The sequence below is a fragment of the Mytilus trossulus genome, chromosome 10 (genome assembly GCF_036588685.1).
Source record: "Mytilus trossulus isolate FHL-02 chromosome 10, PNRI_Mtr1.1.1.hap1, whole genome shotgun sequence".
Classification (NCBI taxonomy): Eukaryota; Metazoa; Mollusca; class Bivalvia; order Mytilida; family Mytilidae; genus Mytilus; species Mytilus trossulus.
Genome location: NC_086382.1, coordinates 14,438,446 through 14,464,734, shown reverse-complemented (window position 1 = coordinate 14,464,734; position 26,289 = coordinate 14,438,446). Strand labels below are relative to the sequence as shown.

General features: G+C 31.8%; 1 protein-coding gene across 1 annotated transcript; it reads right to left on the bottom strand.

The window, feature by feature from the left end:
- Nucleotides 1–1,088: 1,088 nt before the first annotated feature.
- LOC134686890 (periodic tryptophan protein 1 homolog) lies at nt 1,089–26,289 on the bottom strand. The gene is made up of 15 exons (XM_063546725.1): nt 26,184–26,289; nt 20,159–20,208; nt 19,283–19,443; nt 17,002–17,084; nt 16,524–16,620; nt 12,439–12,546; nt 10,356–10,477; nt 9,488–9,546; nt 8,120–8,216; nt 7,446–7,507; nt 5,707–5,818; nt 5,062–5,152; nt 2,919–3,040; nt 2,152–2,257; nt 1,089–1,334 (listed from the first exon to the last, which is right to left on the bottom strand). Exons 1-15 carry the CDS (start codon nt 26,244–26,246, stop codon nt 1,108–1,110), a joined length of 1,560 nt encoding a protein of 519 aa, XP_063402795.1. The 5' UTR covers nt 26,247–26,289; the 3' UTR covers nt 1,089–1,107.

Below are 26,289 nucleotides of genomic sequence, written 5' to 3'. Positions count from 1 at the left end.
ATTTCAATAATGTAAAAATATGTTAGCTTTCGGTTAACAGGAAGTTGTTGAGTGATGAATCAGAAAACGCATCACACAGCATAGCTGACTTGTATGAACCCTGAAACAGAAATCCTTGTATTGCATTTCCTCAGAAAAATGTGACGAAAATTTTCAACTTGGCTATCATGTGTAAACTCATTCAAGTGTTTGATAAACAGTAAGATGTCGAGTGAAAAATCTGAAAACCCATCAAACGGTATAGCTGACTTATATATACCCTAAAACCAAATTCCAGAAATCCTTGTATTGTAGTTCCTTAGAAAATATGAAAAAACAAGAATGTGTCCAAAGTACACGGATGCCCCACTGGCACTATCATTTTCCATGTTCCATGGACCGTGAAATTGGGTCAAAAGTTTAATTTGGCTTTAAAATTAGAAAGATCATATCATAAGCAGCAAGTGTACTATGTTCCAAGTTGATTGGACTTCAGCTTCATCAAAATCTACCTTGACCAAAAACTTTAACATGAAACTCCCATTTTCATTTTCTATGATCAGCTGACTGTGAAATTGGGGGCAAAAGTATAATTTGGCTTTAAAATTAGAAAGATCATATCATAAGCAACAAGTGTACTTAGTTTCTAGTCGATTGGACTTCAGCTTCATCAAAAACTACCTTGACTTTAACCTGCAGACGAACGAACGGACGGAGGGAGCCACAGACCAGAAAACATAATGCCCCTCTACTTTCGTAGGTGGGGCATAAAAAATCAACTTGGATATCATGTGTAAAATCATACAAGTGTTTGATAAACAGGAAGTTGTCAAGTGATATATCTGAAAACCCATCACACGGTATAGCTGATTTATAAATACCCTGAAACCAAATTTCGGAAATCCTTGTATTGTGGTTCCTGGGACGGACAGGCTGACAGAATGATGGACAGTCAGATGTAAAACAGTATACTCCCCCCCCCCCCTTTTTAAGGCGGGGTAAAATATTATATAATACTGACTTAAACTGGTTTCATGTTCTGTTATATCACATGCCTGTTGGATAATTCAATGAGGCTCATGCACCTTATACAGTTGTAATTAATAAAACAATTATAAAAACATTTTATTAAGAGTCTAAGAGGGTTAAAATATCTTCTTTTTTCTTCTTTTTCTTTTTCTTTTTCTTCTTTTTCTTTTCACTATTTTGTTCTTGTGAATTGTCTATAGATAAACCTCCCATCACCATGTCCACATCCTGGGCATCTTCGTCAACAAATTGTTCAACCTCTTTTATGTCACCGTCACCCTCCATAGTAACACCTACTGGAGCTCGATCTAAGAAATGCTTCCTCACTGAAATAAACATACTTGTAAATTTTCCGAGGTTCAAGAACTTGCTAAGTCTGAAGTCTAAATCATAAACAGATACCCAAAGATGTAGGGTAGTATAATTGGAATAAAATTATAGCGAAAGAATCTATCTCAACAGTTGAAAGTCTTAAATCTATACAACATCTATTGTTGTATAAAATTGAGAATGAAAATGGGGAATGTGTCAAAGAGACAACAACCTGATCATAGAGCAGACAACATCCAAAGGCTACCAATGGGTCTTCAACGCAGTGAGAAACTCCTGCACCCGGAAGTCCTTCAGCTGGCCCCTAAACAAATATGGAACTAGTTCAGTGATAATGGATGTCATACTAAACTCTGATTTACATGTATTATTGTATGAAGGCAGAGGTGAGATATTTATACCTGATATTTTTAAAATAAAACATAAGATGTTTATTCATAACCAATGTAATAAATATTTGTATTACCGGTACATTTTGTCTTTGTATTTTATATACATGCAGTTCATAATTTAATTAAACAGGAAAAGGCAGCTCTCATAATACAGAAACAATAGATAAATAGCCATACATTAGATGCATGGAAACAAACTTTTTAATTAATTGACCAAGAATGACAATCCCTTACGATAGGACACATTTTGACAAACATTTTTAAAATCATTTTGTCGCATTGAAGTCTCCACCATGTATTTTTTTTTATACAGTTCTGTGCCAAAACTGATCATGAGAGGGGGCCAAAAATTACCCTTTATCATGCATTGTCATTTAAACAAAGTTTTCTCTGTATATCTATATTCCTGTATCGTACTAACCTGCAGCACTTTCTCTAATGTCCCAGACTCTCATTTCTCCTCCATCCCCACCAATAGCAAACACAAAAGGAGCCTCAGGGCAGCACTCTGAACAATATAACTGTCCCTAAAAACATACAGGGTTGTCATTCAACAAGATTACAAGAGTATAGCCATAGTAACTAGTTGGGTTTGTATTTTTGTTGTTTTTCTATTTAGTATATTGGTGATTTCTTTTATTTATGTTTCTTTTATAGTCCAATCATATGGTATGGTCTCCCTTTTCATTTATTTTCCAAGCAACCACACTTAGACATCGCTGACGTCAGATCTTCTATCAAAACCATCTGTCCCAAAGGGTATCATCAGCTCACTAGTAAGTACTTCCATAATGACATTATTTATTACAAACCTGTCTTAAATTGTCTGTTTATAAATTTATAAATTGCTAAGAAACTAAGTTTTTAATCCAATAGATATGTATTTGGCTATAATTTTAACATCCATTTTAGTCATTTATCTCTTCATCTGTCTTATATATCCTTAGCTTTGTAATATTTGGCTTCTAATGTTCTAGATAAAGATAAATCCACAAAAGACTTTTAGACACGTGTAATTGACAAGGTGTCATTTTCCTTATTTGAAGTCATTTTAAAATAGGACAATTCAGACTTGGTCCTGAAGTTGTTGATTGCTAAAACAATATTGTGAACTTCTAGTGTGTTCTTAGTGTGTTTGTTTGCCATCTCATGGACTTTTTCCCTGTGGCTTATTAATCAATACATTACCATTTTAAGATTTCTTTCTAACACTAGTGATGGTTTATTGTCCTGTACATCCCATACTTTAAACATTTTGTCTGATGATGTTGTCACTAACAGGCCTGGTACTTTATAACTCTGTGATATACCTGAAATACATCATAGACAATCAATGACCAATTATCTAGGAATCTATGGAAAAATCCCCACTGTAAACATTTGTATGTGAGAAAATTTCCCAAGAATATCAGTGGATATCAAATAGTACTACAAAAGGAACAGTCTTGATCTTGCTGTAAACTAAAGGAGGGGGGGGTGAGAAATTCAGTTATATGTTGAGGAACATTTAAATTCAAAATATCAACAATTGGGGGTTTCATCCTGATTTCCCAAGAATAAAAATTAAAATACCAAATTTTCCTTAAACATAATGAATATGTTAATCAATTTGTTGGACCTGCAAACCAACCTTCATGTTTCGCCCTATAAGTATCCTTTTTGGGAGGGTTGTCTAATTTTGTTGATGTATTCATGTGTAAAAAAAAGAAAGTTTGAAATATCAGCTTTTATTTTTCAATTTAAATAAATCACCAACTAAATAGCAAAAAAATAGTTGGGTTAAAGAAAAAGCAAATGTAAACTTATACCGCATTGCATATTTAGTATGTAAACATTTCTTTAAGGTGGAATTAAACATCTTGACTAAAATTATTTTTGCTTGCTTAATTTTCTTAAAATTTTGACAAAGTATTAACTTAGACCCTTTAACAAATATAGATATAAAATTTAAACAAACTTGATCCACACACTTTATTGGAAAAAAATCATTGGATATATCACAGTTTGACAAACACAAATTTTGATCATTTGGAAGCTTACTATGTCCTTAACAATAGAATGTGATTAAGGTGCTTGACTGATTTTTTTCAGAGTTATTAAACTGTAGTTTTATGTACACCCTTTATACATTTTATATTATTAACGGAATTAAAGACAACAACACCCATCAATTACCGCATGGTGATTAATTTATTGTGGTCGACATGTTTCGCCAACAAGCGTGGCATCTTCAGGACAATATTATACATGAAATCAAACAGTGAAGTACAAATTTTGCGGTTGTGTGGTTCGCCGAACAATAGAGGTTGTTATAACGATGTTATAGATATAAATAGAAAGTGAAAGAAGTGAAAGTAAAATAAGAATCTAGTATAGTTAACAGAGAAAGTTAGTAAATAAAGTTATTAACGATGTGGTTATCTGCTATTATTGCACGTCTGTGTAGTGGTCCTCATAGAAGTTTCTAGTGGTAATATTGTAGAAATGATGGAAGTAGCTCATAAAATGTCAGTTCATTTCCAAATTGGACAACACCCCATTGGCCATCCCGTACCAATTCAACTGGCTTCGCTCCGAGGGAGGTACTGCTTCCATTGAGTTGGTAAAAGGTGAAGTGTATGATCGCCGCAATTTTGGCAATTGTAAATCTTGGTAGATGTGTTCATAAAAATTAACTTTGCTAATAAAATGTCCGTGGATGAAGCTTTTCTTTATAATTATGGTTTGTGGTTTATGTGGTTCATCTTGGTTCTGGTTCCTTCCTTTTTTCTCTAGGTAAAATGCCTGGTATTCTGAATTACTTTGACTTTGTGTACTTATGTATGGTATGTAAATCTTCAGTGATGGACTGCTTCTTCTTTGTATGTTTCTGTGGTTACTTCTGTTTCCAAATCTCTCCTTATTTTTTCTCGGTATCTGGTATTTTATATTATTAAATAATTGAAAGTGAGTTGAGTTATTCAATCCTGCAATCAAGGGTTCCATTGGGTTCAAAATCTTTTGTAATAATATAGACCATTACTTATACAAGTAAATTTTACAAATATTGATACACAGGAAGTAACTATTTCTAAGTACTATTTATTTCAATTTGAATTTCACTTCAAACTCTTTGAACATTTGTTCCATATCAAAACTAATATTTCTCAGTTAAAAGACCTCGTTTTAGTTAATATGACCGTATCTTAATCTGAACAGTTTTAACTTCAACTCCTAATGCATTTAAAACAGTCCAAGAAAAAAGAATTGATAAGTTACAAGGTTTATTATGTGATTTTTTTATTGACTGTCCGTGAAAATTGAGAAACAGTTTGTTGAAGTTGTGCCATACCTGTAACAGCTTCGTCGTGTGCTGACAGTGTAAACAGTTGTTTGTCCATCCGGGAATCTATATAATATATCACGCCTTTATCTGTGGAGGCCTACATAATAGAAATTAATTTCCTAGCAATAAATATATGTCAAAGCATGCAATATGTTAGACAATTTTTTTTATATCTTTTGACTAAAAAATCTTGACAAGCTTGAAGAATATTCATTAGATTTGAATTTTTTTTAGGGTTATGACTTAGCCAAAATAATGGAATTTGATGTGACTTTCATACAAGTGAAAGGGTTAGCTCTATAAAACCAGGTTCAACTTACCACTTTTTACATTTGAAAATGCCTGTTTCAAGTCAGGAATATGTCCATTTGTTTGATGTGTTTCATCTCTGGATTTTGCCATTTGATTAGGGACTTTCCATTTTGAATTTTCCTCAGAGTTAAGTATTTTTGTGATTTTACGTATTTGTGCATACATATCATTCCTACACAAGAATCAACTCATTATGCTACATATATAATAATTCATTTCTTGAATAGACAAAATATGGCCTTTAGCTCAACCTCACCTCTGACAAAAATTGTTAATTTCAGACAAATTAACCAACATGTTCTATATATAATCAATAAAGCAGGAATAAAAATAACTTACAAAGAAATTAAAAGGTTTATGAGTATCCCACATTACTCTTTCTATTTCTCCATCAAGATCCCAACTTTTGAATGTACTATTTGGGTTTCTACAGTCATAAACTTTAGCAGTACTGAAATAATAAAATAATACAGAATTTATATATTAAATCTCAAGCAGATATATCAACACTTCAGGTAATAGACATTGTTACACTTTTATGCAAATTTGTCTGCCATTAGGTAAGATCACACAAGTTCCCCATAAAGTTTGACCCTACATATTACAAAATTGACGTCACAATTGAATAAACAGCTACGCCATGAGTGCATGATAGGCTCGTCACATTTTTATGAGAATTACTGAAAGCATTTTTGAGTGATAGTCTGAAAACTGGAAAATCCCCCCTATATTAATGAATAAAACCCCATAACTTGGAAACATAACAAGTTTAATGCAAATTGGTTAAAGCATTTTTGAGTTAATGTCCGACATGTTGATGACGGACAGACAGAAGGACGACAAAAGGTATACCATAATACATCCAGTAAATGGGCGTATAAAATTTATTGTAGTTTGACATCAGAAGGATATTTGAAGTAGATCTAAGTTCATTCGGAGACAAAACTTAGCTAAACACCAGATGTGTAATTACGTTTAATCTTGTAATAGTTCTTCAGTTATGCTTTAGATTTATTTTTTTGGGAACTTCTTTTTTTTTTATACTTTGAACATGCTTGATTGTGATACAAAAGATCAATGTTTATATAAACTGAAATATCCCAGACTTTTAACAAAATAATGAAGAATTCATATTTGTGTAACTTCTGTGAATATGACAAACACTATTACAATAACAAAACATTAGGCTAAATAATTGAAATAAATCATTGGCAAAAAAAAAAAGAAAAAAAAAGTTGCACATTTACCTTAGTCCAGAAAATACTATGTCCCCCCCCAGGGACGGCACGTTTTTTTAACCCTCACCACCCACAGAAATAAAATTTAATTAGAACAGCACTCCCTTTGCATTTTGGTATTTCAAATACAACCACCCACATAATATTTAACTATTTATGCTACTCCCATGATATTAAAAGTTGTATCAATTTTTAATTTGAAGAAAACAGGAAACATCACACCAATACAATGCATGTACCACAAATAAATTCATCAAACTAGTGTGTGCATGTTTTTTCAGCCCAATGTGTCATTACCTAAGAAATAATTCATGAGGACTTGAATATGTTGTGATTTTACCACGGGTTGGCCCTTTATGACAAATGGACAACCCATGGTAAAATCACAATATAATCAAGCCCACATGAATTATTTTGATTTTAATAGGACAAATACAGCAATTGCTTTGGATCGAAGCACTCTAGGTGAAGGCATTATTTGTTGTTCCCATAAAAAAACGCACTATAAAATTGACGCAAAAGAATGGAACAAACTGGATTAGTGATATGCTTAAACTATTTACATTTATGTATTAAGATAGCTTTAGATGAATTTAATTAATAAGTCTACTTATATGTCTGTTTCGGTTTCATAAGCGTGTATTTTCCCTTAAAATGCTTATATTCTGATGTCATTGTTCTATGACGCTGGGAAACTAATTCATAAACAAACATATGACGTGGGAGTACAATTGGAACAGCCCAACCAATATATTCACATTTTACCACAGGTGTGTACTCAAAGTGTTTGAAGGTGTCATGATAGAATGAGAGATATATGTAGAAGTATACAAAACTTACTTGTCAAAGGATCCAGATAACAATGTTTGCTGTTCAAATGGATGCCATTTCACACACTGTGCCTGTACGAAAAAAAACCAATACTTGTGTTATAATTACATTTTTTTTTCTACATTTGCTTTTATCAAATTTTAGGAGTGTTAATTCAGAAATAAATGCAATACATGTACTCTAATTCCTGCAATTTGTTTTTAATGCGATAGTTGTGAAAAAAACATTGCAATAATTCAAAATTTGATTTTAATTTTTGATATTCATATTCAACTAATTTTGGATTTTATACTCACAAAAAATTGAATGTCTTAAAGATTTGGAACTTGGAGTAATATTTGTTATATGGTAAAAGCTGCAACTCTATTATACCACTAAATAAATTAACTCTTAAAACTGTTAATAAGGTTTAAAATCAAAATATTTAATTAACTCATTTGAACTAAGTTAAATTTCTAATGCAAGTTTTCATCAATCCCCAAAAAATTGATACCCACAAAAATAAATGAATCCACAGTATACTGATTCTGGAATTTGGTTGTAATTAAACATAACACTACCTTCTCTGAAAAAATGCTGGTGGCTTTATATATTTGGATCAATACAAAATAAAGCATTTCAAACCAGAATGAATGAAATACCCATAATTTATAGTGTGTTGTTTAATTTATGTACACACATACCTTTTCCGTGTGTTGTGTAATTGAGGTAACAACTTTTCCTTCAGTTAAATCCCATAATGCAACTGTAAAATCAGCAGACGCACTGGCTAAAACATTCCTAAAATACCAGTAACAAAATTGAAAATCATGGCTTGTGTGCTTCATTTTTAAACACAATACCTTCATCATGTCATTTAATGCAGAACAAATTCCTGATAAAATACTTGAGAAAAAAAAAATAATCCTTTGAGAGACAAAATTTACAAGTAAAATATACATTCATAATAGAAGTTTTACCAATTTCAGAGAACCAGCACTTTAGGCTATTAATTAGTTTTGTCTGAAGAGAACAATTTTTAGATATCTTTTTTATAGCTTACCTTACTTTAGGCTATAAGTTAGTTATGTACTGAGAAAAAATCTTAAGAAATCTTTTTTATAGCTCACCTTACTTTAGGCTATAAGTTAGTTATGTACGGAGAAAAAAATATTTAGATATCTTTTTTTATAGCTCACCTTACTTTAGGCTATAAGTTAGTTATGTACGGAGAAAAAAATATTTAGATATCTTTTTTATAGCTCACCTTACTTTAGGCTATAAGTTAGTTATGTACTGAGAAAAAAATCTTAAGATATCTTTTTTATAGCTCACCTTACTTTATTTAGGCTATAAGTTAGTTATGTACAAAAAAAATATTTAGATATCTTTTTTATAGCTCACCTTACTTTAGGCTATAAGTTAGTTATGTACGATAAACAATTTTTAGATATCTTTTTTTATAGCTTACCTTACTTTAGGCTATAAGTTAGTTATGTACGATAAACAATTTTTAGATATCTTTTTTTATAGCTTACCTTACTTTAGACTATAAGTTAGTTATGTACGATAAACAATCTTTAGAAATCTTTTTTATAGCTCACCTTACTTTAGGCTATAAGTTAGTTATGTACTGAGAAAAAAATCTTAAGAAATCTTTTTCATAGCTCACCTTACTTTAGGCTATAAGTTAGTTATGTACGATAAACAATCTTAAGAAATCTTTTTTATAGCTTACCTTACTTAAGGCTATAAGTTAGTTATGTACGATAAACAATCTTTAGAAATCTTTTTTATAGCTTACCTTACTTTAGGCTATAAGTTAGTTATGTACTGAGAAAAAAATCTTAAGAAATCTTTTTTATAGCTCACCTTACTTTAGGCTATAAGTTAGTTATGTACGATAAACAATCTTTAGATATCTTTTTTTATAGCTTACCTTACTTAAGGCTATAAGTTAGTTATGTACGATAAACAATCTTTAGAAATCTTTTTTATAGCTTACCTTACTTTAGGCTATAAGTTAGTTATGTATGATAAACAATCTTTAGATATCTTTTTTTATAGCTTACCTCACTGCAGAATTCCATGACAAGTCTAACACAGCATCTGTATGACCATGACCACTGGCCTGTAAGGAAAACACTGACATTAAATGACAAAATCCAACAAATGCTTGACTTTCACAGAATAGTTTCATACACAATATTACAGTTATATCCAATGTGTAAATACTTATCCAGTGTATGTGTTTTTTAGTGAAGTTTTTTTATATTTATAAGTTGATGTGAAAAAAAACCTGTAAAACTTCCTTATTTGCAATATTTCAAAATCAATTTGACTAGAACATGTACCATTAACCAACTAATTTTTACATTACTTTAGAGAGTATAAAAATCTTGCAACTATAAATCATCATGAATATGTATAGCTAGGAGTTTTCCATATTCAACTACACCAAGTAAATTTGAGAGAAGAGAAATTAAATCGGTGAGAAATGGGTTAAAAAGGGCCAACCAGGAAATAAAAATATCCACGAAAATAAGTTGGTTTACAGTATACCAAAAATTAACTGTCAGTTGTTAATGACTTTTGTCCAATGTCAAAATCTATTCAACATTCATTCAATAGTAAAGCCTTCACCTTGATAAGTGGTAGAAAACTCAAAGTCAGGTGTAAATATCTGAAAATGTTGCATCATTGTCTTGGTTTTCTGTTGCACTTCAGTGTTTCTATTGTTTCGTTGTTTTCCTCTTAAAGTTGATGTAGTTACCTCAGTTTTAGTTCGTAACCCAGATTTGTTTTCTCTCAATCAATAAATGACTTTCGAACAGCGGTATACTTCTGTTACCTATATTTAGAATATGACCAAAATATTTTACATGATAGTGTTTTAGCTAAAGACAACTACATTTTTTTAGATTGTTTGATTGAACAAACCTTTTTACTTTTCTTTTTCTTGGCTTTCTGTCCTAATACTGTGACTGGTTCTAAAGAATCTACAACATCCAGGTCCCAGATCTCAATAACTGGTTCCATTGATCCAACAGCAACAAAACTACCTGTAAACAAACAAAACAAACAGACTAAGTCAAAACTACATGTAAACAAAACAAATCAAACAGAGTAAGTCAAAACTACCTGTAAAAAAACAAATCAAACAGACTAAGTCAAAACTACATGTAAACAAAACAGATCAAACAGACTACGTCAAAACTTCCTGTAAACAAAACAAATCAAACAGACTAAGTCAAAACTACCTGTAAACAAAAAAAAATCAAACAGACTAGGTAAAAACTACCTGTAAACAAAACAAATCAAACAGACTAAGTCAAAACTACCTGAAAACAAAACAAATCAAGCAGACTAAGTCAAAACTACATGTAAACTAAAAAATTCACAGACTAAGTCAAAACTACATGTAAACAAAAACAAATCAAACAGACTAAGTCAAAACTACATGTAAACAAAACAGATCAAACAGACTAAGTCAAAACTTCCTGTAAACAAAACAAATCAACCATTCTAGTCAAAACTACCTGTAAACAAAAAAAATCAAACAGACTAGGTCAAAACTACCTGTAAACAAAACAAATCAAACAGACTAAGTCAAAACTACCTGAAAACAAAACAAATCAAGCAGACTAAGTCAAAACTACCTGTAAACTAAAAAAATCACAGACTAAGTCAAAACTACATGTAAACAAAAACAAATCAAACAAGACTAAGTCAAAACTACCTGTAAACAAATCAAATCAACCAGATTAAGTCAAAACTGTCTGTTAAGAAAACAAATCAAACAGACTAAGTCAAAACTACCTGTAAACAAAACAAATCAAACAGATTAAGTCAAAACTACCTGTAAACAAAAATAAATCAAACAGACTAAGTCAAAACTACCTGAAAACAAAACAAATCAAACAGACTAAGTCAAAACTACATGTAAACTAAAAAATTCACAGACTAAGTCAAAACTACATGTAAACAAAAACAAATCAAACAGACTAAGTCAAAACTTCCTGTAAACAAAACAAATCAACCATTCTAGTCAAAACTACCTGTAAACAAAAAAAATCAAACAGACTAGGTCAAAACTACCTGTAAACAAAACAAATCAAACAGACTAAGTCAAAACTACCTGAAAACAAAACAAATCAAGCAGACTAAGTCAAAACTACCTGTAAACTAAAAAAATCACAGACTAAGTCAAAACTACATGTAAACAAAAACAAATCAAACAAGACTAAGTCAAAACTACCTGTAAACAAATCAAATCAACCAGATTAAGTCAAAACTGTCTGTTAAGAAAACAAATCAAACAGACTAAGTCAAAACTACCTGTAAACAAAACAAATCAAACAGATTAAGTCAAAACTACCTGTAAACAAAAATAAATCAAACAGACTAAGTCAAAACTACCTGAAAACAAAACAAATCAAACAGACTAAGTCAAAACTACCTGTAAACAAACAGACTAAGTCAAAACTACATGTAAACTAAAACAAATAAAACAGACTAAGCCATTATTTGTACAGCCCTTAAAATGTCACCTAGCATGTTATATATTTCATGTGTTGGAAGTATTGATTAGATTTACCTTCATCAGGAACTCTCATAGACAAATAATTGAAAGCCATTGAAATAAAAAAATCCAAACAGTTGAAATGCTTTATGACCGAAAAACTAAATATAATATTCAATTTCACATAGACACCAAATAATCTTGATATTGAATATAAATAGTCGAATATAAGAAAATACAGACATATACATGTACTTTGGCAAACAGGCTTTTAATTGATAACCAGGGTTCTTGTTATAAATGCTATATCGTCTCAATTACATTTAAATCTAAATTCTAAATTTTGAATTCAAACCTATATCAGTATCAAATAACATAACTTTAGGACAAGTGGTCTAAAAAAATCTATATCACATGTGCATCTACCAAAAATCTATATCACATGTGCATCTACCAAAATAGATAGATTTCATCCTTTAAATTTATACCTTATCTACAAACCTGGTTTATCTTCCCCCACATCAAAGTTCATCCATTCGACAGCCAGTGGAAAAGAAGATATCATTATATCATGATGGATGTATAGATTGGCATTGTCTTCATTGTATACTGAAACAATGGAAAAGAAGATATCATTATATCATGATCGATGTATAGATTGGCATTGTCCTCATTGTATACTGAAACAGTGGAAAAGAAGATTTCATTATATCATGATGAATGTATAAGTAGGTAGTGTCTTCATTGTATACTGAAACAAGCATATATTATCATATGTTACAATTGTATTTCCCTTACTAATGTCATACTCTTTTAACAATTATACGTTAACATTAATTTTTTGAATCATTCAATGAATTTTAAAATACATATATCTTTATATAGATATAGGAAGATGTGGTGTGAGTGCCAATGAGACAACTCTCCATCCAAACAACAATTCAAAAATTAAACCATTATAGGTTAAAGTACGGCCTTCAACACGGAGCCTTGGCTCACACCAAACAACAAGCTATAAAGGGCCCCAAAATAACTAGTGTAAAACCATTCAAACGGGAAAACCAACGGTCTAATCTATATAAACAAAACGAGAAACGAGAAACACGTATATATTACATAAACAAACGACAACAACTGTACATCAGATTCCTGACTTAGGACAGGTGCAAACATTTGCAGCGGGATTAAACGTTTTAATGGGCCCAAACCTTCTCCCTTTTTCTGAAACAATAGCATCATTAGTTCATTTTACAAAACATTTCAACAACTGACAAGGAAGAACAGCAATACATTTAGTGTTACTATGAATTATTGGTCATTTGACTCATCTCTTAATTTTTCTCCGGGTCTGTCTTCTTTTTTAAAGCAGCCAGATCGTCATAAAAATCAGATTAAACAGTGACATATAGTTGCTAGCTTCTTTGTTGTTTGGTATATGTTGTTTTCGTCTACCAATGGAATATAATTGCTACAACAGTCTTTATCTATATCTTCATATGTGTTGTCCTTAAGAGGTTTAAAGTTGCTGATAGACATCTGATTATCTAGGCTGTATAGATGTGTGATTAAGAGCTTGAATTTTGTATAAATATAAGAGGGGCATAAGAAAGGGGTGTCATCCTGATTTCCAGAGAAAAAAAAACTTTCTTGAATCCAGCAAAAAAAAAAAGCAATCCTGAATTCCTGCAAGAATAATGGCTAAATCAAAACGTCCCTAAAATGTTCTTGCGCCCTTTACAAAATATACATATTATTTAAGTCTACAGTTCAAGACATTACAGTTGTAAGGTGGCAGTCTCATTGACATATACTGTAAATTCAGAAATTATTGTGTGCATTTATTATTGCGATTTTGTCATTTTAGAAACTAAAATGTGATTTTAATTTTTTCATTAGGCCACACCAATTTGATTACTTGTTCGACGGACCCGCCCGCACCTATTTTTTTCAAAACAGATTTTTTAAATTTTTATTATATTCCCGCTTCCCTCATCCGGAAATGAAATCATGTCCATTTCCCGCACCGTTTTTTTGGTAAATATTTTATAAAGATCACTACATTTGTTGTTTTAAAATCACAGTCTAGCCTTTATATAACGATTTTAAACCTATCAGCACCCTCCAACACTAAATATCTGCGAGAATATTTGTTTCAGCATGAAACCAATTTATTCCAAGCGGGAGTGCTCCGATATTAATAGAAATACCAGTACAGAACAAAACGTTGGTTTCTTTCCCCCTAACTTATATTCCCTATAAAAACATGTTTGTTGTTAATATAAAGTACAAAGAACTTCTGAAGGATTTGCCTTCAACTGCAATTATAATGTATGGTGACGGTCATACCCGCTGCAGGTTTGTGCACCTGTCCTGGTTGATTCAGAGACCTGTCGTTCAGCAGTTATCGTTTGTTGATGTGGTTCATTGGTATTTTCCCGTTTGGGAATATAATTTAGATCGTTGGTTTTCCTGTTCGGATTGTGTACTACAATACTAAGTTGTGGTCCCTTATAGCTTGCTGGTTGGTCTTATCAAAGCACTGTGTAAAAAGCCGTACTTTGACCTATGTTTGTTATTATCAGGTTGGGACCAACCCTCCCTCAGACAAGGGCCTTGAAGGGGTAATTTTACCATGTTTACTGTTCAGTCTGTTGTAGAAAAGAAAAGAGAAATACTAAGGATTTGTACAGTGCTACATGTACTATACAAAACCTTTGACAACTAATAGAATTTTTTACTCAAAAAGAGGAGAAATACATTATATTTTAAACAACTTTTCTAAAAGAGGGATGGGTCCATTTATTTTGAATAATATTATATTGTTAAAGTAAATGTGTTAACATGGTTAAAGTCCAGGAATAATACAAAATTCTTGGACATGTTTTGACCATTTAATACCAAATATTATAGTTCTTTGGGAAAATATAAGCCCTTTTGTACTTTAAAGTGTTTTTACAAAAAAATATATTATAACTTTAATATTTTGACCCCTCATAAAAGGGATATTCATAACATTAAGGGGTTGTTCTGAACCTGATTATGACTTGGATGGAGAATTGTCTCATTGTCAGTCACACATACATAGACCAGGTTTAATTATTCAATTATTTCTTGTTGAACAGAGAAAAAATACTTCATAAATTAAAGAAATGTAAAGGTACAAGTGATAAATCAAGTTTTAATATAGTCAAAACCTACTATTTTATGTTTACAAAAAAAAATTATAATCGCTCGCCTTTACTTTTTAAGCTTCCCCTCAAAAATTTGCAAATTAAATATTTTTTTATTAAAATTTTCACTCGCCCCAATTTTTGGAGTCCAAAAATCCGTAGAACAAGAAATTAAATTGGTGTGGCCTTATTGAAAATAATCCTGTTTAATTCTTAATAAAAAATATCAAAATGCAAGTTTAAATTATTGCGATTATCAGGGGCGTAGCTAGAAAGAAACGATGTGCAAGCACCTAAAAAAAAATTTGGGACCCTTTTATGCAGGAAAATGGTTTTTTTTTTCGGTTTTCGGTCATAAGAAAGTTGAAAGAGGAGCTACATGTAGATAGGACTTATAAACAATTTATGAATGTAAAACTATTCATAAATCTTCTGAATAAAGTAAATCATGGTTAATTAAAAACATATAAACTACACATTTTTCTGATACTGAATTTTCTCAAAATTGTCCAAAATCTGCTCTTCGGGTCTAGGCAGAAACGAGCTTCTCTATTTTTTGTCAATATTCACACTGAAATCTCGATTAATAAGCAGTAATGCTAGCGATGATAACCTGTCATTGTTCGTTGTTGATCGTACATTTGATTTCAACAGACGTAGTGACACTGATTGAAACCAGTGTACGTGTTTGCCATCGAGCGACCTCCCAATTGAATTCGTCAAAATTACATACCAGGTCAGTTTCGTATGTCATGTATGTCTCAGACAATGTTGAGATTTGTTCGTTTGTTATAATTCCTACAACACGAGGAAGCAGATACGCCGTGACACAAAGGAGCGATTTTCTGATAATACCAGACGCGATTCCACTCTCCAGTTCCATTATCATATGGTCTGTAAACGCAAAATATAATGAGACTTCCCAATACTGTTTTGGCGTGTTGTCCCTAACACATCGCCGTGGCATAATTTCAACGATATCGAAGGGTTTAAAGCTAATGCCGATTGGTACACCTCATTCCAAACAGTTAAACCGTACTCTGTAAAATGTGCTCCGAAACTACATGTATTGAGTATAACAAATCTAAATCTTGTAAAAGATCTACAAGTTACAGTGTCCGATTTTGTCATGCATGATCTCCAATATAACTTCTATTTTTAAACCAAATGCCGTTATTTAATGACATTTCATCAATCAAAAAAGTGACAACATATGTGTTTCCTTTAAAATTTAATTTATAAATTTTTAATTTTGCCACATTTTTTTTGCATGCCGAACCGATGCGCACGCAACTGCGTGTTGGCGTATAGGGAGCTACGCGCCTGATTATAACCCACTTGCATTTTTCATCAAACTAAAAACTTCGCAATTATTTCTGAATTTGCAATACCCTAAACATATTTATTCATACTTACCATATATTTCCAATGAACAGACATCTTTCTCTGCTTTTCCAGCTACTATCAAATTATCTGTAGCTTTAATTTCAAAGTCTTCGTCATCACTGTCATACTATTTAATAAAATACAGTTTTTAGATTATTTGATCATCAAATAACTATTATATGTATAGATTATCTCCCTTAGAAAAAAGTGAAAAAATGTGGGAAATTAAAATATGTTGAATCTAAAATGCTTATCTATATTTTTTGTCAATCATTTTTATTAAGTTTGTTATTTTCTCTGTTGGAGCTTCTTGTTTTTATGTTTTGGTTTGCATTTTTGTTAGATCTTTGAAGTAATGAAGTTTTCAAAAAACCATTTCCCTCACAATTTTTCCACTTTACTGTGTGTTGGTGTGTTCTCAAATAATATCTTGTTAATACTGTATTCTTTTGTTTGATTATGCTTAAGGTTAGAAAGGTTTCACTGTATTTGTTTATTTCTTATTCACCTCTCCTTTCGTTGTAAAATATGGATCTTCATCTGGTGATGCAAAATAGGCCAGGTTTCCTATTCCTGCCAAGGCTTCAGATTCTGTCGATACACAATCAAAATTAAATAATTACATTAGATGTATGTTTCATTATGATACAGTTCTTTTGATTGGCTAACAGCATTTTTGCATCCTTCTGAAATTAATATTCATTACACAATGAAGATGATTGTGTTTTCATGATCCTAGCTAAAAAAATGTAATTATAGGTATCGAATGCTTATTTTTGTGAATTCATAGGGGTGTAAAAGCATAAACCGGTCACACATTTTAGAATGAAGAATTTCCACCCTTCATACAAAATGCATTTTGGTCAACGCGTTTACACCCCAATGAAGTTACAAAAAGAAGCATTCAACTCTTAAATGAACCATTTTGTCAAAATGGAAAAATTTTATAGGCTTAATAGATATGCAATAAAGAAGGAGTAATTTCAAATTTAAAAATTAGCAATAGAAGTAAGTTCTTTATTGGGTTTTACTTTTCCTTCATTAAACATAGTACATGAATCCAAGAGTTAATGTTAATCTGACAGGACTCATCATTTTTGAAATTGGAGAGTGCAAATATGTATCAAAATAAAAACTAGAGGCTCTAAAGAGCCTGTGAGAGCCTGTGTCGCTCACCTTGGTCTATGTGAATATTAAACAAAGGACGCAGATGGATTCATGACAAAATTGTGTTTTTGTGATGGTGAAGTGTTTGCACATCTTATTTTACTTTACATTCTTGCTGCTTACAATTATTTTTATCTATATTGAACTTGGCCCAGTAGTTTCAGTGGGAAATGTTAGTTAAAATTTACAAATTTCATGAAAATTGTTAAAAGTTGACTATAAAGGGCAATTACTCCTAAAGGGGTCAACTGACCATTTTGATACTGTTGACTTATTTGTAAATCTTACTTTGCTGAACATTATTGCTGTTTACAGTTTATCTCTATCTATAATAATATTCAAGATAATAACCAAAAACAGCAAAATTTCCCTAAAATTACCAATTCAGGGGCAGCAACCCAACAACCGGTTGTCTGATTCATCTGAAAATTTCAGGGCAGACAGATCCTGACATGCTAAACAATTTGATCCCATGTCAGATTTGCTCTAAATGCTTTGGTTTTTGAGTTATAAGCCAAAAACTGCATTTTACCCCTATGTTCTATTTTTAGCCATGGCGGCCATCTTGTTTGGTTTGGCGGGTCACGCCACACATTTTTTAAACTAGATACCCCAATGATGATTGTGGCCAAGTTTGGTTTCATTTGGCCCAGTAGTTTCAGAGGAGAAGATTTTTCTAAAAGTTAACGACGACGGACGACGGACACCGGTCGCCAAGTGATGAGAAAAGCTCACTTGGCCCTTTGGGCCAGGTGAGCTACAAATGGTTAAAAATTGACTATAAAGGGCAATAACTCCTAAAGGAGTCAACTGACCATTTTGGTTATGTTGACTTATTTGTAGATCTTACTTTGCTGAACATTATTGCTGTTTACAGTTTATCTCTATCTACAATAATATTCAAGATAATAAGCGAAAACGGACAAAATTTCCCTAAATTACCAATTCAGGGGCAGCAACCCAACAACGGGTTGTCTGATTTATCTGAAAATTTCAGGGCAGATAGATCTTGACCCGATTAACAATTTAACCCATGTCAGATTTGCTCTAAATGCTTTGGTTTTTGAGTTATAAGCCAAAAACTGCATTTTACCCCCATGTTCTATTTTTAGCCATGGCGGCCATTTTGGTTGGGTTGACGGTTCACGCCACACATTTTTTAAACTAGATACCCCAATGATGATTGTGTCCAAGTTTGATTAAATTTGGCCTGGTTGTTTCAGAGGAGAAGATTTTTGTAAAAGATTACTTAGATTAACGAAAAATAATAATATCAATATAATGGGCAATAACTCTTAAAGGGGTCAGGTAAGCTAAAAAATGTTGTATTAACTGACCTCACATAATCATCATTTTATAATAACAGTTTAAAAGTGAATTAAATTTGATTTCATTTTCCTGGCCCCTACTTAATTTTTTTGTGGAGGCTGTAATAATAAAATATATACTGGCACTAACATTTCTTCTCACTGTTGGAATGGTCATGACCAAATATTATGAGCCTTGTGACTCGCTTTTAAAAATGCTTATAAAGAACCCTGTTTTAGTTTAGACACAAAAAATGAAATCTTTCATCAAGAATTCCTATTTATCATGTTTATAATTATCTGTGTTTAACATACCATCTTCCTCATCATAATCATCTAAATTATATTTTGCCACAACATCTTCCTCCATTTCCTCATCATGATTTCTTTTCCCAACAGGCTTTGTTTTAGATGCAGTGGCTCCATCTGCTTCCTGTTCATCCTCTTCCTCCTCTTCTAAATGTTCATCTAAATTTCTACATTATAAAATGCGATTGACATTTTTCTCAACTGTTCCAACAAGTAGCACTCGATAAATAAACTAAATTACATTCTAATTCTTGAATTTCCACCTGATTAAAATGTACCTTGTTCTTACTTGTTTTTACCACAAATTGTGACTGAACCTACTTGGATTGCCCTCTTTGACAGCCAAGTATGGTAACCTCATATATTTATTTCTACAAATGGCAATTATGGCATAGGATTATATATCAACATACATTGTAGTTGTCTTTCTATTCTTTTGTTGTTGTTCGAATCATTCCCGTCCCTGTGACGTCTCAACTCAGGAAACTCTAGCCTTTGTTATTATGGTGTGTTTTCACTCTCTGTTCTATTAATAACTACATTTGTATTACCGTACTGCAGGTATATTATCATGTTGTGTTGGTTTTACGCCGTCATGTGATGCCCACTATTAGACCGTAGGGGGTTAGTAAATTTCATAGGGGGTTCATGAGGTTAATGGTGAAGTCATCTTTTAATGTTGTTGTGTTTCATTGTTTATTTTTCAACAAAAGGCAGCAAAAATTCAAGCGTGCTATAAATTTGTTTTACAGTTAGCTAACCCCCTCTGGCCTCACCCCCTATGGATTTTACTAACCGTTACCCTCTATGGATCCATAGGGGGTCAGTAGTGAATCATATAACTTATATTGGTGAAATTGTTATGTTTCTATTTTTACTTACTCTTTTGCTTCCTCAATTAATCTTTTTAAGTCATCTTTGTCAAGCTGAACCTGAAAAATATATAAATTTTTCCATAGGTACTGAATTTGTGCAATTTTTATTTAATGCTTCGTTCACACAAACATTTAATTCAAATTGAATTGGAATCTAATGTGAATCGAATTCGCTAATCGTGTTCACACACTCTTCTTTTTTTAATTAGAATTGTTTTGATTTGCTAAATCCCATAATCGAATTCCCATTCGAAATGAGTTTTTGATGATATGAATTAAAAGTTAACGTCGTTTGGACAGTAAAGGGAATTATACGCGCATTGCAATTCGAATTATAATTTAAGTTTAGACGTAAAACGTTTGGAATGTGAATTAAACTAATATGAGTTGAGTTAATTTATTTGAAAAGAATTTAAATTTCTTGTATATGCAGCATAAGTCTTCTTTTACTGATTTAAAATCTGCTGAGAAATAGGACTTTATATGCATTCAGTTATGTGGGAAAGTCATTCACCCAAGGACATTTTTTTCTGTAGTTTTGATTTTTTATTACCAAGTATTGTCAAGCTTGGTTACTCTTAATGGTTTCTCAGTCATTTGATGTACCATGTTGTTCCAAACTAAAGCTCCTGACCCTGTTTGTTTACATTCAAATTCCAATGGCATCAAAATCATGTGGTGCATATTGAATCGTTCTACCTAATCAAATTGCTCTATTGTCAATCAGGTGATTTTTCAGTCTAAGCCAATTTTATTATTTGTTAATGTTATATTGCTTTGAAATAGTTTGCAATAATTTGGGGGTTTATTCAACAGGAAACCATATTTTTAGCCATGACATTGGACATCAGTGGAATTTTGTATGAATATTTACCTACAGTCATGATGGTCAAAATACTGATCTTTTTATATTGAATCAATTTTTTTTCTATAAAAAAATAGAAAAATAAATGTAGATCATGTTTCATTTACCTACTCTATATTACTAAACAAAATTATGGCATGAACATTGTTTTTTAATGTAGTTTCCTTTCATTTTAGTTGGGTTTTTTTTTACATGCAAATCGCATAAGACATAACATAAGGTCCTTGTCATTTTGAAATTCACAAAATTATGATTTGCTTGACCTGGCCCTCCTGACCTTTTTTTGTCAGCCACAAGATTGATTACGCTAAATGGAATGTACACAAAGCAATGGAGGCCGGAAGTGGAATTTTGTGAAGTTCTGAAATGTTTTTAAACTTTTGGAATTCAGGTTTGAAACATCCATTAGAAAATTGGCATTTTTGAGCAATAATTTAGAATGACATTAAAAACATTTCATAATCAAAGAGCAGAATGCTCTGAGGGATATGATTGCCATAGTTTTCATTGACACATGTATAGCAGTTCTGCCAAATTTTCATTTAACAAATGCATGAGATTTGGCCAAAATTGAAAAGATCAAAGAGGAAAAAAATAGATTCAAGAATACTGCCGCGTCTCAAGCATTTTTGGCCGGTAACCCTGGTACAGCTGGATAGTATTATTCTCTAAACTAATTCAACTGCACATGCAAAATGTAACAATCTGAATAGTCACTCAACTTAAAGAATAGCCAATTCCCGTTACAAGTGTATGAGCCATGTACTCATTGTGTTTTATCGAATTATAGTTATCCTGTACCATTATAAACTCATACCACTAAAAAAAACTTGTACCAATTTAAACTCGTACCATTGCTAACTCCTACCAACTTATTTAAATGCATTCAAATGGTGTTAAATGATGAATATACATGATATACGTTACTTTCACCCAATACCTCTTAAGTCTGTAAAATGTATATAATTTGAAAGTACAATGACCAATTTGTAGCTAATGTTCCTTGTATATTGGATAGAAAATACTGTGGCAGATGTAGATAATTAAAGTATAAACAGTTTCACCCGAAGAAAATTTTTCATGAATAATTAAATCTTAGCAGTTACTCAAAATGATTGCCAAAATTATTTTTACTGTCTATAAATAACAATGAAATGTAACTGATTCCTGTTAAGGGGGTCCGCATTTTCCCCGCAAAAAAAGAACATGGCTTTCAACAATTGTAAACATAGCATTCAATTTGTGATCATTGATTACAGCTTTAATTAACTTAAATTGGATATATATATATATATTCAACATGTTCAATTTTAATAAGGTACAGTTAAAGCAATGTTTCAACTTTCCTCTGGATTAAGTTTTACAGTGGCGGATCCAGATCTTTTCCTAAGAGGGAGCCCGCTGACTGACCTAAGAGGGGGCCCGCTCCAGTCATGCTTCAATGATTCCCTTTATAATCAACCAAATTTTTTCCACGAAAAAGGGGGGGGGGGGGGGGCTGGATCCGCCTATGTTCTAGTTTGAAAGATCAGTTAAAATATCAATGCTTTAAAACATTCTTTATTTTTGTCTAAGTTTTCATTTAACTCCTGTGTAAAATTCAAGTAATTCAACTTTATTTCTATTAAGTTTTAGTTTACAAACAGAAACCCATAAAGCATCATATTTTTTAATATATTTTTCTGAATGGTACGACTTCCCAGTAGTACAAGTTAACTTTTTTGGTTCCAATGCTGTGGTACGAGTTAACTTGCTTCCGTATCTTATCACCCTAATTCTAGGAGGAACCCTAAACTGGAGCCCTGTTGTGTTCACTTATCGCTACACTGACCTTCGGTGCGAAGCTATATATAGAACGGCGGACCAGTTTAGGAGAAACCCCATTTCTTACTCTAATTATTGAAGTTCCTTTGGGTCAGAGGGCATGACTCCTTTCCGTACACACTCCTCTGTTTACATTGAGAACGTTCTTAATATAATACGACGTTTATCGGCATTAACGAGTTAATTCTTCTTGACAAATACTGCCGAAAAGGGAGACAACTCGAAACGATAATATGGAAGATTCCATTTCTGCTGAAGGGGTGTTATAGGTAATTTTTACGATGAAACATTTATTTTAATTCAAATTATGCATATGATTTAAAATTATGCAACAACAATAGCCCTCCATATGCAGACAGACATAGAAAGAATCCCATGAGTTTCAAATTAATCAATGAAGCAGGGATCACTCAATCTGATACCCCTTGAAATCAGGAAAACTACACGCATGTGGGGTCTCACTAATTAGCGACAAAAAGCGTCAAGAAGCGACAAGAAGAAAAAAAATAGTGACAAAAAGCAACAAGAAGCTATTTAGCGACAAGAATACATTTTGTTATCACATACATCAAAATATAGTTTTAGGATTATATTGAAAGATGAAGAAATAAAAAAATTTCGAGGAAGAGATTGTGTACTTTATATCATCATATTGATAGATGAAGAAATTAAACATGTGTAAGAGCAAAGGAAATGTAAACGTTATAAAATGAAAATAAAAACAAAGATTTGTCACCATCCTTTTGAAGGATTTAATAAAACAAAAACATGAAATATTATTTCCTTCCTAACTGTACAATTAATTTTTCCTGATAGGACCAACATTAGCTGTGGCGTCACTCTAAGGTAATACACAATTAAGAGCATCAAATGAGATTAACTAGGTGCATGTCCTTTGTTTTATTGCTACAATAAGATCCATTAACACCTTCATCAATTACACGCACCAGAATATACAATCATTGTACCGAATACAGGAATAGTGAACACCTGTTGAAAACTCAGTGTCCTTTAATCTTCAATCTATATGCATAAACATGATAAATATCATTAAATGAGACAATACACTAAATAAAATGATGGAAAATATTCACATTTTAATTATGTTTTCCTCTTGTTTGATTTTAGTTCTTAATTTGTATTTTACAATTTGTGTATGTATTTTCTGGACAATTATGCACACATAATGCAAAGTTAATTATATATTGTACAAAAATAGTTTTAAAAACAAATGAAAAGACAAAATATATTATTGTTCTAAAACACAAGTAAAAGTAATACCATAAAACGACAGGGTAAAGGTAATACTTCCTGTGATACCTTATAAAATATCATATAAATAAATGTAGCAACTGAATTAGATTTACAAGTTACATTTTTTTCCCTATCAAAATTAACTTTCCTGTCGTTGAAATTGTTTTCTTTTGCATATTTTTTTAATAATATGTATTTCGAATAAGTAATATAAATAAAAAAATGTTTTCTTGTCGCTAAATAGTTTCTTGTTGCTAATATTATTCTTCTTGTCGCTTCTCGACGCTTTTTGTCTCTAATTAGTGAGACCACGAATGGGCATTAATACATAAACAAACCGCGTCTTGCGATTTGGAACAAGAATGTTTATTAAATGATATGATGAATGGTTCTCCATTTCTTTATGAGAGTACAGTATCAAATATCAGTTTCATAACGGTAAAATATAGAAATACTCCACTTCAGTTCTTGTGACAGAAATAGAATTATCGATCGGCTTTCAGAGAACTCTCGCAAGTTGTCAAAATTTGGGAATTCCCTCTGACGTGTTTCTAAATTAAAAACACTAAATATAAATACTGTTTAATTCTGATTTTCTGTATTGATAAAAACACGCATATAAGTCAAGGAAAATATCACACATGAAGATTATGAGTAAAACATTGCAGGAAAGTTGTTTATGTTCAATTGTTTTGCTTATTTTTACCTTTTAAAGCAAGACAATCATAAGAATCTGAGATGTTGCTGAATGTTTAGAATAAAACGAATGACGTGAGGGAGTGTATCATAGGGTCAACAGTAAAAGTCTACAGATTGCTTGACAGCAATCGTATCCCAAAAAATGTTTTTTATTCAAAAGAGTAGAAAAAGTGTTCTGCGCTGATTTTATACGATGGTAGCATCCAATTAACATCAATGCAAATACTCCCCATGTGATAAGTTCAAACACAAATACTGAACTAACCAACAAGATGACCGATTTTCGACGAATCCGGGTCCATTCGCGCCCATTAATGTTAGCACCCAGTTGTGTTCGCCCCCTACATGTTCGCGCCCAATTTTTATTGGTTTTGGGTTTAATAACTTTGTTTTGGCAAGTAGTATTCTTATAAGTATAATTGTTTTCGTTGTCTCAAAATAAAGTGAGACAGCATTTTTTATTGAGTTGAATAAATCTTAAATATGTTTTGGATAGAGTTTTGTTAAAAAAAAATATTCTTTTCTAAATAAAGTGGAATTCTGTCAACGTTTTATTTTGTGTTGAATAACTTTTAATCATGTTTTGGTTAGTGTATTGCTATAACTTTGTTTCATTGACTTGTTTCAAAATGGAGTGAGATTCTGACTACCTTTTTTTGAGTGTGTTGAATAAATTTTATCATGTTTGATCATGTTTTGGTTATAATAGTGTATTGCTATATTTTATTGTTTCATTGTTTCAGATCAAAGGGACCAAGCTGTTAAAAACAATTATCTTTTGTGTTTTACATTTAAAATCTTCAATCTTTTACTCATACCAAGCTATAATATAAAAAAGAAGATGTGGTATGATTGCCAATGAGACAACTATCCAAAATACATTCAGTATTTACACCAAAGCAATTAAAAACAACAATCATGATTTTCCAATTATTAAACTGGAATTTGAATTAAAAATTCGGCGCGAACGTGTAGAGTGTGAACGGACCTTGGGTGCGAACGGGGAGGTGCGAACGTGTAGGATGCGAAAGTATATTGGGCGCGAACGGACCTGATACCATTTTCGACTATGATATGATATACAGGTTTCTGATGAAAGTGATGTTTGGGTATTCTTGTAACATTGGCTTTATCGGTTTCAAATGTATGTCGTGTTCTTGCACTTAGAAACTGAATTTCAGCTTGATTTGCTAACTGAGTATAGCTACCTAATGTACACGGACAGGTTTAAAAAACATGGAAACACATGGGATACAGCTGTTCGTCATAATATTAGCATTCCCTCCCCCTTTTTCCTAATTTCTTTGATTCTACATCAATTTCCCATTGTAAAATACGCTGAACGAGATATAATCTGAATAAACAAGGAGTAGATTTTCTGGAGCCTTACTCTGTCTGGTTTTGCTTTGGAAACCCCTCGTTTAACCCAAGACACACATGGCACAATATTCATTTTTTCTACAAAAATATTAGAGTTGTTCCCCCTGAACACGAGT

Coding starts and splice junctions, on each gene's coding strand:
- LOC134686890 (XM_063546725.1), bottom strand. CDS start 26,246: ATGAATATTGTGCCATGTGTGTCTTGGGTTAAACGAGGGGTTTCCAAA. Junction 16,621..17,001: donor ATTTTACAACGAAAGGAGAG/GTGAATAAGAAA, acceptor TTTATTAAATAG/TATGACAGTGATGACGAAGA. Junction 2,258..2,918: donor TAGAAAGAAATCTTAAAATG/GTAATGTATTGA, acceptor GTATGTTTTTAG/GGACAGTTATATTGTTCAGA.